Below are 20,480 nucleotides of genomic sequence, written 5' to 3' on the forward strand. Positions count from 1 at the left end.
ATCTAGAGACACATACAGACTGAAAGTGAGGGGATGGAAAAAGGTGTTCCATGCAAAAGGAGATCAAAAGAAAGCTGGAGTATTAATACCATATCAGACAAAATAGACTTTAAAAATAAAGATTGTTACAGAGGACAAAGAAGGACACTACATAATGATCGAGCAAGATCGAGCAAATCCAAGAGGAAGATAAAAGAATTCAAAATATGTATGCACCCAGCACAGGAGGACCACAATATATAAGACAAATGTACAGTTCAGTTCAGTTCAGTTCAGTCACTCAGTCGTGTCTGACTCTTCGCGACCCCATGAATTGCAGCAGACCAGGCCTCCCTGTCCATCACCAACTCCTGGAGTTCACTCAGACTCACATCCATCGTGTCAGTGATGCCATCCAGCCATCTCATCCTCTGTCATCCCCTTCTCCTCCTGCCCCCAATCCCTCCCAGCATCAGAATCTTTTCCAGTGAGTCAACTCTTCGCATAAGGTGGCCAAAGTACTGGACTTTGAGCTTTAGCATCATTCCTTCCAAAGAAATCCCAGGGCTGATCTCCTTCAGAATGGACTGGTTGGATCTCCTTACAGTCCAAGGGACTCTCAAGAGTCTTCTCCAACACCACAGTTCAAACGCATCAATTCTTCGGCGCTCAGCCTTCTTCACAGTCCAACTCTCACATCCATACATGACCACTGGAAAAACCATAGCCTTGACTAGACGGACCTTTGTTGGCAAAGTAATGTCTCTGCTTTTGAATATGCTATCTAGGTTGATCATAACTTTCCTTCCAAGGAGTAAGCATCTTTTAATTTCATGGCTGCAGTCACCATCTGCAGTGATTTTGGAGCCCCCCAAAAATAAAGTCTGACAACTGTTTCCATTGTTTCCCCATCTATTTCCCATGAAGTGATGGGACCAGATGGCATGATCTTAGTTTTCTGAATGTTGAGCTTTAAGCCAACTTTTCACTTTCCACTTTCACTTTCATCAAGAGGCTTTTTAGTTCCTCTTCACTTTCTGCCATAAGGGTGGTGTCATTTCCATATCTGAGGTTATTGATATTTCTCCCGGCAATCTTGATTCCAGCTTGTGTTTCTTCCAGTCCAGCGTTTCTCATGATGTACTCTGCATAGAAGTTAAATAAGCAGGGTGACAATATACAGCCTTGATGTACTCCTTTTCCTATTTGCAATCAGTCTGTTGTTCCATGTCCAGTTCTAACTATTGCTTCCTGACCTGCATACAGATTTCTCAAGAGGCAGGTCAGGTGCTCTGGTATTCCCATCTCTTTCAGAATTTTCCACAATTTATTGTGATCCACACAGTCCAAGGCTTTGGCATAGTTAATAAAGCAGAAATAGATGTTTTTCTGGAACTCTCTTGCTTTTTCGATGATCCAGTGGATGTTGCCAATTTGATCTCTGGTTCCTCTGCCTTTTCTAAAACCAGCTTGAACATCAGGAAGTTCACGGTTCACATATTGCTGAAGCCTGCTTGAAGAATTTTGAGCATTACTTTACTAGCATGTGAGATGAGTGCAATTGTGTGGTAGTCTGAGCATTCTTTGGCATTGCCTTTCTTTGGGATTAGAATTGGAAACTGAACTTTTCCAGTCCTGTGGCCACTGCTGAGTTTTCATAGGCCAACAAAAATCAACAATAAAATGGACACCCAAGAAGAAATAGTTAAATCCTTAAAAGGTAAAATCTCCCAAGATTGAACCAGGAAGATACAGAAAATATAAACAGATTAATTACAAGTATTGAAACTGAATCTGTGTTTTATAAAATTCCCAACATAGAGAAGTCCAGGACCAGATAGCTTCACAGGTAAATTCTAGCGAACTTTTAGAGAAGAGCTAACACCTATCCTTCTGCAATTATTTCAAAAAACTGCAGAGGAAGGAACATTTCCAGACTCATTCTATGAGGCCACCACCATCCTGACACCCAAACTGTACAAGGACACCACAAAAAAGAAAGCCAGTATCAGTGATGAACATAGACACAAAATTTCTCAACAAAGTATTATCAAATCAAATCCAACAATACATTAAAAGGATCATACACCATAATCAAGTGGGATTTATCCCAGGGATGCAAGGATTTTTCAATAACCACAAATCAGTGTAATACACATCAACAAACTGAAGAATAAAAACCATGTGATCCTAAACAGATGCAGAAAAAGCCTTTGATAAAATTCACCTTCCATTTATGATAAAAACTCTTCAGAAAGCAGGCACAGAGGGAACCTACCACAATAAAGGCCATATATGACAAGTCCACAGCTAACATCATACACAATGCTATAATCTGAAAGGAGTTCCTCTAAGATCAGGAACAAGACAAGAGTGTCCACTCTTGATACTTTTATTCAACATAGTTTTGAAACTCTTAACCACAGCAATCAGATGAAAAAGAAAAAAAAAAAAAGGATCCAAATTTAAAAAGAAAAAGTAAGACTGTCACTGTTTGCAGATGATATCATACTATAAACAGAAAATCCTAAAAATACTACCAGAATACTCCTCTGTTGTTGTTTAGTCACTAAGTCATGTCCAGCTCATTGTGATCCCATGGACTTCAGCACACCATTCTCTGTCCTTCAGTATCTCCCAGAGTATGCTCAAACTCATATCCATTGAGTTGGTGATGCCATCCAACCATATCATCCTCTGTTGCCCCCTTTTCCTCCTGCCCTCAATCATTTCCAGCATCAGGGTCTTTTCCAATGAGTTGGCTCTTTGCATCAGGAAGCCAAAATACTGGAGCTTCAGTTTCAGCATCAGTCCTTCCAATGAATATTCAGGGTTGATTTCCTTTAGGAGTGATTGGTTTGATCCCCTTGCTGTCCAAGGAACTCCCAAGAGTCTTCTCCAGCACACAGTTCTAAAGCATCAATTCTTCATTGTTCAGCGTTCTTTACAATCCAACTCTCATGTCTGTACATGACCAAAGGAAAAACCATAGCTTTGACTATACAGATCTTTGTCGGCAAAGTGATGTCTCTACTTTTTAACATGCTGTCTAGGTTAGTCATAGTTTTTCTTCCAAGGAGCAGGCATCTTTTAATTTCATGGCTGTAGTCACCATCTGCAGTGATTTTAGAGCCCAAGAAAATAAAATCTGCCATTGTTTCCATTTTTTCTGAATCATTTTGCCATGAAGTGATGGTACTGGACACCATGATCTTAGTTTATTCAACGTTGAGTTTTAAGCCAGCATTTTCACTCTCTTTCATCTTCATCAAGAGGCTCTTTAGTTCCTCTTGGCTTTCTGCCACTTGGATGGTGTCATCTGTATATCTGAGGTTTTTGATGTTTCTCCCAGCCATCTTGTTTCCAGCTTGTAATTCATCAAGCCCAGAATTTCACATGAAGTACCCTGCATAGACGTTAAATAAGCAGGGTTAAAATACAGAGCCTTGACACACTCCTTTCCCAATTTTGAAGTAGTCCACTGTACCATGTTGCTTCTTGACGTGCATACAGGTTTCTCAGGAGAGAGGTAAAGTGGTCTGGTATTCCCATCTCTTTAAGAATTTTCCAGTTTGTGGTGATCCACACAGTCAAAGGCTTTAGCATAGTCAATGAAGTAGAAGTAGATGGTTTTTTGGAACTCTCTTACTTTTTCTATGACCCAATAGATTTTGGCAATTTGATCTGTGGTTCCTCTGCTTTTCAAAATCCAGCATGTACATCTGGAAGTTCTCGATTCATGTACTATTGAAGCTTAGCTTGAAGGATTTTGAGCATGACCTTGCTAGCATGTGAGATAAGTACAATTGTACAGTAGTCTGAATATTCTTTGGCATTGCCCTTCTTTGGGATTGGAAAGAAATCTGACCTTTTCCAGTCCTGTGGCCACTGCTGATATCCAAATCTGCTGGCAGACTGAGTGTAGCACTGTAACAGCATCATCTTTTAGGATGTGAATTATCTCAGCTGGAATTCCATCATCTCCACTAGTTTTCTTCATAGTAAAGCCTCCTAAGGCCCACTGGACTTCAACTATAGTATGTCTAACTCTAGGTGAGTGACCACACAATCATGGCTAGCTGGGTCATTATGACCTTTTTTATACAGTTCTTCTGTGTAGGGAATGGCAATCTACGTCAGTATTCTTGCCACGAGAACCCCATGAATAGCATGAAACAGCAAAAAGATATGACACTGGAAGATGAGCCTCCAGGTTGGTAGGTTCCAATATGCTACTGGGGAAGAGCAGAGAAACGGATCCAGAAGGAATAAAGAGGCTGAACCAAAGCAGAAATGATGCTCACGTGTGGATGTGTCTGGTGGTGAAAGCAAAGTCTGATGCTGTAAAGAACAATAACGTAGCAATCTGGAATGTTAGGTCCATGTATCAAGGTAAAGTGGATGTGGTCAAACAGGAGATGGCAAGAGTGAACATCAACTTTTTAGGAATCAGTGAACTAAAATGGACAGGAATGAGAGAATTTAATTCAGATGACCATTATATCTATTAATGTAGGCAAGAATCCCTTAGAAGGATTGGAGTAGCCCTCATAGTGAACAAGAATTTGACAGAATGATCTCTGTTCATTTCCAATGCAAACCATTCAACATCACAGTAATCCAAGTCTATGCTTCAACCACTAATGCCAAAGAAGCTGATGCTGAACGGTTCTATGAAGACCTACAAGACCTTCTAGAACTAACACCCAAAAATGATATCCTTCTCATCATAGGGGATTGAAATACAAAAGTAGGAAGTCAAGAGATACCTGAAGTAACAGGCAAGTTTGGCCTTAGAGTACAAAATGAAGCAAGGCAAAGACAAACAAGAGTTTTGCCAAGAGAACACACTGATCATAGCAAACACCCTCTTCCAACAACACAAGAGACGACTCTACACATGGATATCATGGGATGGTCAATACTGAAATCAGATTGATTATATTTCTTGCAGCCAAAGATGGAGAAGCTCTACACAAGTCAGCAAAAACAAGACCTGGAGCTGACTGTGGCTCAGGTCATGAGCTCCTTATTGCCAAATTCAGACTTAAATTGAAGAAAGTAGGGAAAACCACGAGGCCATTCAGGTATGATCTAAATCAAGTCTGTTATGATTATGTTACACTGGAAGTGACAAATAGGTTAGACAAGGGATTAGATCTGATAGACAAAGTCCCTGGGGAATTATGGATGGCGGTTTGTAATTAAATCTGGTAGACAAAGTGCCTGAGGAACTATGGTTGGAGGTTCTTAATAATGCATAGAAGGCAGTGACCAAAACCATCCCAAAGAAAAGAAATGCAAGAAGGCAAAATGGTTGTTTGAGGATGCCTTACGAAGAGCTGAGAAAAAAAAAGAAATGAAGGCAAAGGAGAAAGGGAAAGACATACCCAATTGAATGTAGATTCCAAAGAATAGCAAGGAGAGATACAAAAGAATAGAATGGGAAAGACTAGAGATCTCTTTAAGAAAATTAGATACCAAAGGAACATTTCATGCAAAGATGAGCATAAGAAAGGACAGAAACAGCAAGGACCTACCAGAAGCAGAAGAGATTTAAGAGGTGGCAAGAATACACAGAAGAAAATTACTAGAGCTTATATATAAACTTAGTAAAGTTGCAGGATACAAGATTAATACACAGAAATCTATGCATCTCTATACATTAGCAAGGAAGATCAGAATAGGAAATTAAGGAAACAATCCTTTTAGCACTGCATCAAAAAGAATAAAGTACCTAGCAATAAAACTACCTCGGGAGGCAAAAGACCTATATTCTGATAACTGTTGATACAAGATATGATGAAAGAAAGAGAAGATGACATAAACAAATGGAAAGATATACCATGTTCCTGGATTCAAAGAATCAGTATTTTCAAAATGATCATATTGCCAAAGGCAGTCTACAGATTCAATGCAATTTGTATCAAATTACTAATGGCTTTTTTCACATAACTGGAACCCAATATTTTTTATTTGAATGGGAACACAAAAGATCCTGAAACTTGACAAAGCAATCTTGAGAACGGAAAATCAGAGCTGGGGGAATCAGGGCCCCTGACTTCAGACCCTACTACAAAGCTGTAGTCATTAAAGCAGCATGGTACTGGCACAAAAACACACAGAGATCAATGGAAGAGGACAGAAACCCAGATATAAACCCACACACTTATGGTCAATTAATCCATGACAAAGGAGGCAAGACTATACAATGGAGAAAAGAGTCTCTTCCCCAACAAATGGTACTGGGAAAACTGAACAGCTACATAAAAACAATGAAATTATAGACTTTCTCTAACAATATATTAGAGATACCAAGGGAACATTTCATGCAAAGATGGACTCGATAAAGGACAGAAATGGTATGGACCTAACAGAAGCAGAAGATATTAAGAAGAGGTGGCAAGAATACACAGAAGAACTGTACAAAAAAGATCTTCATGACCCAGATAAGCATGATGGTGTGATCACTCACCTAGAGCCAGACATCCTGGAATGTGAAGTCAAGTGGGCCTTAGAAAGCATCACTACAAACAAAGCTAGTGGAGGTGATGGAATTCCAGCTGAGCTATTTCAATCCTGAAAGATGATGATGTGAAAGTGTTACACTCAACATGCCAGCAAATTTGGAAAACAGCAGTGGTCACAGGACTGGAAAAGGTCAGTTTTCATTCCAATCCCAAAGAAAGGCAATGGCAAAGAATGCTCAAACTACCACACAATTGCACTCATCTCACATGCTAGCAAAGTAATGCTCAAAATTCTCCAAGCTAGGCTTCAGGAATATGTGAACCGTGAACTTCCAGATGTTCAAGCTGGTTTTAGAAAAGGCAGAGGAACCAGAAATCAAATTGCCAACATCCACTGGATCATCGAAAAAGCAAGAGAGTTCCAGAAAAACATCTATTTCTGCTTTATTGACTATGCCAAAGCCTTGGACTGTGTGGATCACAATAAACTGGAAAATTCTGAAAGAGATGGGAATACCAGACCACCTGACCTGCCTCTTGAGAAACCTGTATGCAGGTTAGGAAGCAACAGTTAGAACTGGACATGGAACAACAGACTGGTTCCAAATTGGAAAAGGAGTATGTCAAGGCTGTATATTGTCACCCTGCTTATTTAACTTCTATGCAGAGTACATCATGAGAAACGCTGGGCTGGAAGAAGCACAAGCTGGAATCAAGATTGCCGGGAGAAATATCAATAACCTCAGATATGCAGATGACACCACCCTTTTCTTATGGCAGAAAGTGAAGAGGAACTAAAAAGCCTCTTGATGAAAGTGAAAGAGGAGAGTGAAAAAGTTGGCTTAAAGCTCAACATTCAGAAAACTAAGATCATGGCATCTGGTCCCATCACTTCATGGGTAATAGATGGGGAAACAGTGGAAACAGTGTCAGACTTTATTTTTTGGGGCTTCAAAATCACTGCAGATGGTGATTGCAGCCATGAAATTTAAAGAGGCTTACTCCTTGGAAGGAAAGTTATGATCAACCTAGATAGCATATTCAAAAGCAGAGACATTATTTTGCAAACAAAGGTCCATCTAGTCAAGGCTATGGTTTTCCTAGTGGTCACGTATGGATGTGAGAGTTGGACTGTGAAGAAAGCTGAGCGCCGAAAAATTGATGATTTTGAACTGTGGTGTTGGAGAAGACTCTTGAGAGTCCCTTGGACTGCAAGAGATCCAACCACTCCATCCTAAAGGAGATCAGTCCTGGGTGTGCACTGGAAGGACTGATGCTGAGGCTGAAACTCCAATACTTTGGCCACCTCATACGAAGAGTTGACTCATTGGAAAAGACCCTGATGCTGGGAGAAATTGAGGGCAGGAGGAGAAGGGGACGACAGAGGATGAGAAACTCCAGGAGTTGGTGATGGACAGGGAGGTGTGGTGTGCTGCGATTCATGGGGTCACAGAGTCATACACGACTGAGAGACTAGACTGAACTGAACAATATATACAAAAATAAACTCAAAATGGATTAAAGACCTAAATGTAAGACTGGATACTATAAAAATCCTAGAGGAAAATACAGGCAAAACACTCTTTGACATAAATTGCAGCAATATTTTTCTGGATCTGTCTCCTACAGTAATGGAAATAAAAACAAAAATACACAAATGGGGGCCTAACAACACTTTTGCTTTTGCACAGCAAAGGAAACCACAATAAAAATGAAAGATAACCTACAAACTGGGAGAAAATATCTGCAAATGATGCTACCAATAAGGAATTAATTTCCAAAACATACAACAGTTCATGAAACTCAGTAACAAAAGAAACCAAGCAACTCAATCAAAAAATAGGCAGACCTAAATGGACATTTCTCCAAAGAAGTTGTACAGATGGCTAATAAGCATATGAAAAGATGCTGAATATCACTAATTATCAGAGAAATGCAAATCAAAATTACAATGAGGTTATTACCTCACACCAGTCAGAATGGCCATCATCAAAACATCTATCAGTACCAAATGCTAGAGAAGGTGTGGAGGAAAAAATCCTCCCACACTGCTGGTGGGAATGTAAACTGGTGTAGCCACTATGGAGTACAGTATGGAGGTTCCTTAAAAAACTGAAAATGATAGGGCTATCATATGATCCATGGAAGCACATCCTAGGCGTGTGCTCAGTCGCTAAGTTGTAACGCCACGGACTGTAGCCTTCCCAGGCTCCTGTGTCCACAGGATTCTCTAGGCAAGAATACTGGAGTGGGCTGCCACTTCCTTCTCCAAATCCTAGGTATATATTTGGTGAACACCATGGTTTGAAGATACATATGCTCCAATGTTACCACAGCTCTATTTATGATAGCTAGGACATGGAAGCAACCCAATGTCCATACACAGATGAACGGATAAAGAAATTGTGGTAAGATAGATATAGATATAATCTCATACACAGAATGAAGTATTATTCAGCCACAAAAAGAATAAAATCACGCCTTCTGCAGATACATGGCTGACCTATAAATTATCATGCTAAGTGAAGTAAGCCAGATAGAAAAAGAAAAGTATCATGAAATATGCTTTTGTGCAGAATAAAAAAAAAGATACAAATGAATTTAATTCAAAATATAAACAGACTCAGACACAGAAAATAAACGTATGGTTACCAGAGGGTAAAGGAGAAGAAAGGGATACATTAGGAGTTTGGGATTAACCTATACACACTACTATGTATTGGGGTGGCCAAGAAGTTCCTTTGATTAAAAAAAAAAAAAAAGCCACATTTTCCATTTTCACCAAGAACTTTATTGTGCCATGAATTCACTGTTTTGTTCCTTTACCTTCTGCCATTTTTCAGGCAACTTCATAATTCCATTTCCCCAAAACTTTTTTATCTTTTTGAGCAAAGAATTGTTCCAGGTTCCTTTTACAGTCTTCCAGGGAGCTGAAATTTCTTCCATTAAGAGAATTTTGTAAAGACCAAAATAAAAGGAAATCTGAAGGTACAATGGCTGGTGAATATGGTGGGTGAATCAGAACTTCCAGCCAAAGCATAACAGTTTATGCCTAGGCATCAAAGAAACATGTGGTCTTGCATTATCCTGATGGAGACTATGCATTTTCTGTTGACTAATTCTGGACACTCTTCATCAAGTGCTGCTCTCAGTTGGTCTAACTGGGAGCAATTCTTGTTGGAATTAATTGTTTGATTCCCCAGAAGGAGCTCATAGCAGAGGATTCCCTTACAATCCCACCATACACACAACACCATCTTCCTTGGAAGAAGATGCCTTTGGTGTGATTGGTGGTGGTTCATTTCACTTGCCCCCACAATCTCTTCCATTTCACATTATTGTACAGTATCCACTTTTCAACACCCATCACAATTTGTTTTAAAAATGGAACATTTTTATTATGTTTCAGTAGAGAAACACATGTGAAATATGGTTACAAAGGTTTTTTCACTTAGCCTAGGTGGAACCTAAACATCAAAGTGATTAACATAACCAAGCTGGTGCAAATGACTTCCAAATCTTGATTTGGATATTTTGAGTATGTCAGCTATCTCCCACATGATATAACATTGATTCTTCTCAATTAATGTCTCTATTTGATCATTATCAACTTCAACTACCTGACCATGGAGCACTGTCCAGCAAGAAATCTCCAGCACAAAACTACACAAACCACTTTTGTCATGTTTGATCAGTCACAATACCTTCTCCATACACTGCACAAGTCTATTTTTGTGTTTTAGTTGCATTTTTACCTTTGTTGAAATAATAAGGCATAACATGTCAAAACTGTTTTTTTTCTTCTGTGTTCAATATTAAAATGGCTACACAAAAATTCACCAATTTTGATAAGTTTTTTTTAAATGTATACTGATATGACTGCTGTCACAATAAAATCTAACAAACTGGTTTCGAATGACATTAAAGACAACTAAAGCACTACTAGAGCCATCTTATGGGAAAAAAAGAAATGAACCTTTTGGCCAACCCAATATATAATAGATAACAACAAGGATGTACTCTGTAGCACAGAGAACTATACTCAGTATTTTGTAATAACCTATCAGGGAAAAGAATCTGGAAAAGAATATATAACTGCATCACTCTGCTGTACACCTGAAACTAACATCATATTATAAATCAACCATGCCTCAATACAAAATTATAAAGTAAAAAAATGATACAAAGCTATTCACATTCATTGTACCAATGCCTATTTCCCTGTGTTAAGACTATACTATAGTTATGTAAGATATAACCATTAGGGGAAACATGAAGAATACAATTGATCTAAATCCCTGAATCTTAATCATGTCATATAAAAATTTTTTTAAGTATATAGCAAACCAAAACCATCTGTAAACATTTTCTTCTAAAAAGGCAAGCCAGACCTGGAGAAGAAACATTTTCAAAACATGTATCTGGTAAGGTCTGAACTCCTTCAACTCAACAATAAGACCCAAACCAAAAAACAAAACAAAAAAATGGGCAAAAGATTTGATGAAACACTTCATTAAAGGAGATTATGAATGGTTAAAAAGCACATGAAAAGAAGTTCAACATTGTTAATTACCAGAGAAATGCAAATTAAAATCCAATAAGATGCAACTAGACATCAACTACAATGGTTAAAAATAGTAAGACTTACCAAACCAACTGCTGGTAACAGCAGTGAGAACTCTTAGGCATTGCTTATAGGTATGAAACACAGTAGACCCAATGGGGAAACATCTGGAACTTTCTGAATAAGTTACATATAAACTTACCAGAAGACTAGGTAAGCCCACTCCTAGGTATTTACATAAGAAATAAAAACATATTGACACAAAGACTTATATGTGAATGTTCATAGAAGCTTTATTCATAACAGCTCCAAACTGGAAAAACACCCATGTATCCATGAGCTGAAAGAATAACAAACTGTAGTATATGCACACAAAAGAATTCTACTCAGGCTAAAAAGAATAAACTGGTGATACACACACAGGAGTCTCAAAAGCATCATGCTAAATGTGGAAGTCAGACAAAAGATGCTATATATAAATTCATTTATATAAGATTCAAAACAAGGAAAAAGTATCGAAATAGAAAATAGATCAGTGATTGGCTGGCATCTGCGAAGAGGTATGAGAGGAAGGGACTCACTGCAAAGGGGTACAAGGAATTTTGGGGGGATGATGAACATATTCCAAACCATGACTCTGATGATAGTAAGCTACTGCATAACTTTTTAAACTTATTGATTTGTATAATGAAGTGCTGAATTTTATTTTTCATTTAATATTCTTCAATAAAAGTGATTAATATTTAAAAAAAGAAAAAACTGAATCTGCATTCTTGAGGAAGTTGCATGGTAAGGTCTGCTCACCCACTGAGACGAGGTGGCTGTAGTTCTCCAGCATTACATCTCTGTACAAGGTCCTCTGAGCAGAGTCCATCTGATGCCACTCTTCCTGGGTGAATTCCACAGTCACATCCTTGAATGACACTGATGCCTGTAACAATATATTTCTACTCAATCTGAGGGTTCAGAATCAGGACGTAGAAAATATTTTTGAAAACTAACTCTTACTATATTTTCTGTTTATGTTTTAATGATTATTTTATATTGGTCTATAGGTGTTTTACAATATTCTGTAAGTTTCAAGTGTACAGCAAAGAGATTTATATATACATATATATTCTTTCTCAAATTCCTTTCTCATTTAGGTTATGACAATACTGAGCAGAGTTCCCTGTGCTATACAGTAGCACAACATAGCAGTGTGTATATGTCAATTCTAAACTCCCAATTTATCCCTCTCTCCCCACCTTTCCATCCATGATGCTGCAAATGGCATTATTTCATTTTTTAATGGCTGAGTAACATTCCATTGTATATATGCACCGTATCTATATAGAGTCTTTGATGAACACTTAGGCTGCTTTCAGGCTGTGGCTACTGTAAACAGCACTGCAATGAACACTGGGGTGAGTGTATACTTTCAAACCATGGTTTTCTCCTAACATATGTTTAACTGTTTAGAGTTTAAAACAAAATGCTATAAAAGATGAGCAACTCTGCCTTTACACTAGAACAGGGTTTCTTCAATTTGGCACTACTGACACTCTAGACCAGATAAAGCTATTTCTGTGGAAGACTGTCCTGTGTATTCCAGGATGTTTACCAGCATCCCTACTTCTACTAATCAGATATCAATAGCATCAATCAAAAATATCTTCAAATACTTGCAAATGTCTCCTAGGAAGAAAAATCTCTCCTCATTAGAACTATCACTCTGTATGAATAGTGGATAATATCTTCAGCAACAAAACAAACTACCCAATTTTAGGGATGATCTATCCTAAGGCAAAGCAACAGACATAAAGAAAGGGAATTAATTCTTAGAGGAAAAAAATCTGGTCACTATTTTTTTTTTTATAGCTATACAAAGAAATGCTCCACAACCAAGATAGATGCTGATGTCATATACAGAGACTGGAAAAATAAATAAGAATCACAAGTTGGGTCACAGAGAGTAGATGTTGTTCAATTGTACTCAAAACACCTGCAGAATTTACAAATGGAATTATTTCATGATTGGCTGCATGATCCTGGAATGGAGAAGGAAGGTCTAAAATGAAAAAAAGGATTTAGGAGACATTAGTCCTTAAGATGGTAAGTGAAGTCATTAGAGAAAAAGGGCTGGTTCAGAAAGGATATAGAAATTTTAGGAAAGAAAACAACCAAGGAATAAATTCAAGGGAATAGCAAAATTTAAAAGTAAGGTGTAAAGATAAGCCAGGAAGGCTGAGAAATAAATTCTCAGTGGTAAAAAGAGAAAACAAAAATATTAAGAGTGAAGTGAAGTGAAGTTGCTCGGTCATGTCTGACTCTTTGCAACCCCAGGGACTGTAGCCTACAAGGCTCCTCTGGCCATGGAATTTTCCAGGCAAGAGTACTGGAGTGGGTTGCCATTTCCTTCTCCAGGGGATCTTCCCGACCCAGGGATCAAACCCAGGTCTTTCACATTGCAGGCAGACGCTTTACTGTCTGAGCCACCAGGGAGAATTACAACCAAAAATTGTTTCTCTAGTTTAAGGGAATAGACTAAACACACATACTTATATCTCCTGTCTCCAAAACCACATTCAGATAAAATACAAAACTTTTAAAGTAATAAAAATATGACAAAACAGGAATACAGAAAAACCTCAGCACAAGGCCTGAATTTTGAAAAAATTCTGGAAGACAGAGGGTAAGGTAATACTAGATTAAAAAAAAAATAGAATACTATTATCCACAGTCTAATGCAAACATAGAAGTGGGCAAAAGGAGCAGTGCACTAGTGAGAGCCCAGAAAGATGTCTAAGCTTAAATTAGAGAAAGTGGATAGTAGGAAGAATGAGAAACAGAATCACTTTCCTATTTAAATACAGATAATATCATTTAATGAGTGAGGAAAGGCTGGATACAAATGTCATTTGGATAAATAGATGGCCATCTGGAAAAGAGAGGTCTATGTATCACACCACAGAGCAGGAAAAATTAAAATATATTCAAGATTTAAATGTAAAAAATAAAACCATATTCTAGAAGACTACACAGAACAATTCTTTTATATTGTTATAGTGGGTAATGGCCAACAATGACTAAAAATCAACAAAACATAAAAGAAAAAAATACTAAATTCAACAATATAAAGATCAAATATTTTCAAAAGACCCTAAATAGACAAAGTAATTTTGAAAAAGAAGATAGAACTGGGGGGATGGGGAGAGGGGATCAAGCTACCTGACTAGAGATTATACTACAAAGCTATAGTCATCAAAACAGTATGTTACTACCCCAAAAAAAGACAACTCAAAACTTATGGGATGCAATAAAAGAAGTGTTAAGAGGGAAGTTTACAGAAATACAAGCTAACCTCAAGAAACAAGAAACATCAAATAAACAACCTAACCTTAGAATATAAAGCAACTAGATAAAGAACAAAAAACCTGATGAAGTTAGTAGAAGGAAAGAAAGCATAGAGATCAGATGTTTGATTTATTTTGAAATAAATGAAAAAATAATGAAATAAGAGCAAAGTTCAATAAAACTAAAACTGGTTCTTTGAGACAATAAACCAAGTTGACAATTAGCCAGACTCATCAAAGCAACAGGGAGAAGACTCAAATCAATATGATTAGAATATACCTGTGGCGGATTCATTTTGATATTTGGCAAAACTAATACAATTATGTAAAGTTTAAAAATAAAATAAAATTGGAGAAAAAACCAAAAAAAAAAAAAAAAAAAAAAAAAAAAAAAAAAAAAAAGAAAAAGGAGCTACAACAGACAATGCAGAAATACAAAGGATAATAAAAGACTACTATCAGGAGCAACTACATGCCAAAAAAATGGACAACCTGGAAGAAATGGACATATTGTTACAAAAGTATAACCTTCCAAGACTGAACCAGGAAGAAACAGAAAATATGAACAGACCAATCACAAGCACTGAAATCAAAACCATGATCAAAAATCTTCCAACAAACAAAAGCCCACTGCCACAGGGCTTCACAGGCAAATTCTATCAAACATTTAGAGAATAGTTAACACCTATCCTACTCAATTGCACTCATCTCACATGCTAGTAAAGTAATGCTCAAAATTCTCCAAGCCAGGCTTCAGCAATATGTGAACCGTGAACTTCCTGATGTTCAAGCTGGTTTTAGAAAAGGCAGAGGAACCAGAGATCAAACTGCCAACATCCATTGGATCATGGAAAAAGCAAGAGTTCCAGAAAAACATCTATTTCTGCTTTATTAACTATGCCAAAGCCTTGGACTGTGTGGATCACAACAAACTGTGGAAAATTCTGAAAGAGATGGGAATACCAGACCATCTGATCTGCCTCTTGAGAAATCTGTATGCAGGTCAGGAAGCAACAGTTAGAACTGGACATGGAACAATAGACTGGTTCCAAATAGGAAAAGGAGTATGTCAAGGCTGTATATTGTCACCCTGCTTATTTAACTTATATGCAGAGTACATCATGAGAAAGGCTGGACTGGAAGAAACACAAGTTGGAATCAAGATTGCTGGGAGAAATATCAATAACCTCAGATATGCAGATGACACCACCCTTATGGCAGAAAGTGAAGAGGAACTAAAAAGCCTCTTGATGAAAGTGAAAGAGGAGAGTGAAAAAGTTGGCTTAAAGCTCAACATTCAGAAAACTAAGATCATGGCATCTGGTCCCATCACTTCATGGGTAATAGATGGGGAAATAGTGGAAACAGTGTCAGATTTTATTTTGGGGGGCCCCAAAGTCACTGCAGATGGTGATTGCAGCCATGAAATTAAAAGACGCTTACTCCTTGGAAGGAAAGTTATGACCAACCTAGATAGCATATTCAAAAGCAGAGACATTACTTTGCCAACAAAGGTCCATCTAGTCAAGGCTATTGTTTTTCCTGTGGTCATGTATGGATGTGAGAGTTGGACTGTGAAGAAGGCTGAGCGCCGAAGAATTGATGCTTTTGAACTGTGGTGTTGGAGAAGACTCTTGAGAGTCCCTTGGACTGCAAGGAGATCCAACCAGTCCATTCTAAAGGAGATCAGCCCTGGGATTTCTTTGGAAGGAATGATGCTAAAGCTGAAAGTCCAGTGCTTTGGCCACCTCATGCGAAGAGTTGACTCATTGGAAAAGACTCTGATGCTGGGAGGGATTGGGGGCAGGAGGAGAAGGGGACGACAGAGGATGAGATGGCTGGATGGCATCACTGACTCGTGGACGTGAGTCTGGGTGAACTCTGGGAGCTGGTGATGGACAGGGAGGCCTGGTGTGCTGCGATTCATGCTGTTGCAAAGAGCTGGACACGACTGAGCGACTGAACTGAACTGAACTGATCCTACTCAAATTTTTCCAAAAAATTGCAGAAGGAGGAATACTCCCAAACTCATTCTATGAGGCCACTATCACCCTGATACCAAAATGAGACAAAGATACCACAAAAAAAAGAAAATCACAGGACAATATCACTGATGAATATAGATGCAAAAATCCTCAAAAAAATGACAGCAAACAGAATCCAACAACACATTAAAAGGATCATACACCATGATCAGATGGGGTTTATTCCAGGGCTGCAAGGATTCTTGAATATACATAAGTCAATAAATGTGATAAACCATATTAACAAATTGAGAAATAAAAACCATATGATCATCTCAATAAATGCAGAGAAAGCTTTTGACAAAATTCAACACCCATTTATGATAAACATTTTCCAGAAAACTGGCATAGAAAGAACCCACCTGAACATAATAAAGGCCATATACAACAAACCCACACCAAACAACATTTTCAATGGGGAAAAACTAAAAGCATTTCCTCTAAGATCAGGAACATGATAATCGGCGCCCATTCTTGCCACTGATACCTTACGGTGAATGATGTCAGATTTGTGATCTCCGAAGAAAATCTGGCTTTGGGACCAAGGACCAGGCTTGATCGCTCAAAAGAGCTTTTGTGTAGCAGTTTTACTAAAGTAAGAAAAGGGACAGAGAAAGCCTCTGACATAGACATCAGAAGGGGGATAGAGAATGCCCCCCTTGCTAGTGTTAGCAAGCGAGTTATATACTTTTTTAATTAGTTATTACAATAAATCAAAAGAATGTCTCAAGGTTGTAAAGCTCTTACTAGACTCACTCCCATAATTTACATTTTAAGATAACAGGATTAGCCAGAAGGTTTTCAGGAAGGAGAAACTGTCTTCAAGCAGGCACATTGTTGTTATGAGTGAAGTCGCTCAGTCGTGTCCGACTCTTTGCGACCCCGTGGACTGTAGCCACCCAGGCTCCTCTGTCCATGGGATTCTCCAGGCAAGAGTACTGGAGCGGGTTGCCATTTATATAATCCTTCAATTCAGTTCAGTCACTCAGTCGTGTTCAACTCTGCGACCCCATGAACACAGTACGCCAGGCCTCCCTGTCCATCACCAACTCCCGGAGTTTACTCAAACTCATGTCCACTGAGTCGGTGATGCCATCCAACCATCTCATCCTCTGTCGTCCCCTTCTCCTCCTGCCCTCAATCTTTCCCAGCATCAGGGTCTTTTCAAATGAGTCAGCTCTTTGCATCAGGTGGCCAAAGTACTGGAGTTTCAGCTTCAACATCAGTCCTTAGTACAGAGTTTAAACTGAGTTGTTGTGTAATCATCAGACTAAGGAATGTAGAGGGGAAAAAAAGATGTCCTTTCCTCCTTGAGAATTCCAGACCCCTATCTCTGCTTTGAGAGCCCAAGACCCCTTTCTCCTCCTCAGGGACCCCAGACTTCTTATCAACCTGCCTAGGAACTGACTCTCTCATCACTATTATTCAATATAGATTTGGAAGTCCTAGCCATGGCAGTCAGAAAGGAAAAAGAAATAAAAGGAAGCCAGACTGAAAAACAAGAAGCCAAACTTTCACTATCTGCAGATGACAGGATACTAAACAGAATACCCTAAAGATGCCACCAGAAAATTGCTAGAGCTAATCAATGAATTCAGTAATGTTGCAGGATACCAAATGATACATAGAAATCCCCTGTATCCTATACTAACAATAAAAAATCAAAAGGGGAAATCAGAAAGTAAACAATCCCATTCATCCCTGAAACAAAAAAGAATAAAATATCTAGGAATAAACCTACCTAAAGAGATAAAAGACATGTATGCAAAAAACTATAAGATATTGATAAAAGAGATCAAACAGATGGAGAGATATACCATGTTCTTAGATTAGGAGAATCAATATTGTGAAAATTTGAGAATACTACCCAAAGTCATCCACATATTCAATGCAATCCCTATCCAATTACCAATGGAATTTTTCCAGAACTAGAACAAAAAATTTTACATATTGTTTGGGAACCCAAAAGACCTCGAATAGGCAAGGCAATTGTGAGAAAGAAAAATGGAGATAGATGAATCAATCTTACTGACTTCAGACTATATTACAAAGCTATACTCATCAAGACAATATGGTTCTGGCACAAAAACAAAAATATAGCTAAGCAGAATAGGATAGAACCCCCAGAAATAAACCCATGTACTCACGAGTACCTTATTTTTGAAAAAGGAGGCAGGAATATACAATGGAGAAAAAAGAGCCTCTTAGCTGGAAAAACTGGACAGCTACATGTAAGAGAATGAAATTAGAATACTTCCTAACAACAAACTCAAGTTGAATTAAAGACTTAAAGGTAAGGCCAGAAAATATAGAGCTCTTAGTGGAAAACACAGATAGTACACTCCTTAACATAAATCACAGCAAGATCCTCTTTGACTCCCTCCTAGAGCAATGGAAATAAAAACAAAAATAAATAAATGGAACTTTATTAAACTTAAAAGTTTTTGCACAGCAAAGGAAACTGTAAAGATGAAAAGACAACCCTCAGAATGGGAGACAATAATTACAAAGTAACCGACAAACAATTAATCTACAAAAAACATAAACAGCTCAATATAAGGAAAACAAAACCGAATTAAAAAAATGACAAGACCTAAACAGAATTTCTCCAAAGAAGACATAGATGGACAACAAACATGTGAAAAAAAGCTTAATGTCACTCATTACTAGAGAAATGCAAATCAAAACTACAATGAGGTATCACCTCACACCATTTAGAATTGTCATCATCAAAAAATCTACCAACAATAAATGGTGGAGAGGATGTGGAGAAAGGGAACCTTCCTGTACTACTGATGAGAATGTAAATTGGTACATCCCCTGCAGAGAACATCATGAAGATTCCTTAACCAACTAGGAATAAATTTACCATATGACCTAGCAATCCCATTACTAAGCATATAGCATGAAAACATGACAATTCAAAAAGACACACACCCCAATGTTCATACAACATTATTTACAATAGCCAGGACATGGCTGAGTAGAAGGATGTGCACCCTTCTCCTCCAGTGAGAACATCAAAATCCCAACTAGCAGCTGAACAACCACTGACAGAAGGATGTTGGAATCCACCAAAAAAAAGATAACCCACGTCCAAGGACAAAGAAGAGGTCACAACGAGATGGTAGGAGGGGCACAATCATGTTAAAATCAAACCACATACCTGCCAGAGGCTCTTGGAGGGCATAAATAAAATCTTGTGCGCACCAGGACCCAGGGAAAGGAGCAGTGACCTCCACAAGAGACTGAGCCAGACCTGCCTGTGAGTGTTTCAGGGTCTCCTGAGGAGGTGTGGGTCAGCAGTGGCCTGCTGTGGGGACAGGAGCACTGGCAGCAGCAGTCTTGGGAGGTGCAATGTGTTGACATTAGCCCTACCATACAGCCTGGAGCCCTACCATAGAGCCACCAGGTGGGTGATGCTCAAACTGGAGAACAACTATAACAAAGAAGTTCTCAATGTGATTCGAAGGTTCTAGGCCCCTCATCAGACTTCCCCATCTGGGGATCTGATAAAGGGACCAGGAATCCCCAGGTTTGAAGGTCAGCGCAATTTGACTACAGAACAATTTTCAGAGGACTAGGGAAACAAGCTGGTTTTAGAAAAGGCAGAGGAACCAGAGATCAAATTGCCAACATCCACTGGATCATCAAAAAAGCAAAAGAGTTCCAGAAAAACATCTATTTCTGCTTTATTGACTATGCCAAAGCCTTGGACTGTGGGGATCACAATAAACTGGGGAAAATTCTGAAAGAAATGGGAATACCAGACCACCTGACCTGCCTCTTGAGAAACCTGTATGCAGATCAGGAATCAACAGTTAGAATTGGACATGGAACAACAGACTAGTTCCAAATAGGAAAAGGAGTACATCAAGGCTGTATATTGTCACCCTGCTTATTTAATTTCTATTCAGAGTACATCATGAGAAACGCTGGGCTGGATAAAGCACAAGCTGGAATTAAGATTGCCGGGAGAAATATCAATAACCTCAGATATGCAGATGGAGAAGGAAATGGCAACCCACTCCAGTGTTCTTGCCTGGAGAAACCCAGGGACGGGGGAGCCTGGTGGGCTGCTGTCTATGGGGTCGCACAGAGTCAGACA

The 20,480-nt window shown here is 38.6% G+C and overlaps 1 protein-coding gene across 1 annotated transcript in view; it reads right to left on the reverse strand.

Moving 5' to 3' along the window:
• The window catches only part of ZNF782 (zinc finger protein 782), an 89,281-nt gene that overhangs the window by 49,606 nt on the left and 19,195 nt on the right, over positions 1-20,480 (reverse strand). The window contains exon 3 of the mRNA XM_070795128.1: positions 11,818-11,944. Within this exon, the coding sequence (XP_070651229.1) occupies positions 11,818-11,944 (127 nt within the window). The remainder of the gene's footprint in view (positions 1-11,817; positions 11,945-20,480) is intronic.

The sequence above is a fragment of the Bos indicus genome, chromosome 8 (genome assembly GCF_029378745.1).
Source record: "Bos indicus isolate NIAB-ARS_2022 breed Sahiwal x Tharparkar chromosome 8, NIAB-ARS_B.indTharparkar_mat_pri_1.0, whole genome shotgun sequence".
In the NCBI taxonomy this organism is placed as follows: Eukaryota; Metazoa; Chordata; class Mammalia; order Artiodactyla; family Bovidae; genus Bos; species Bos indicus.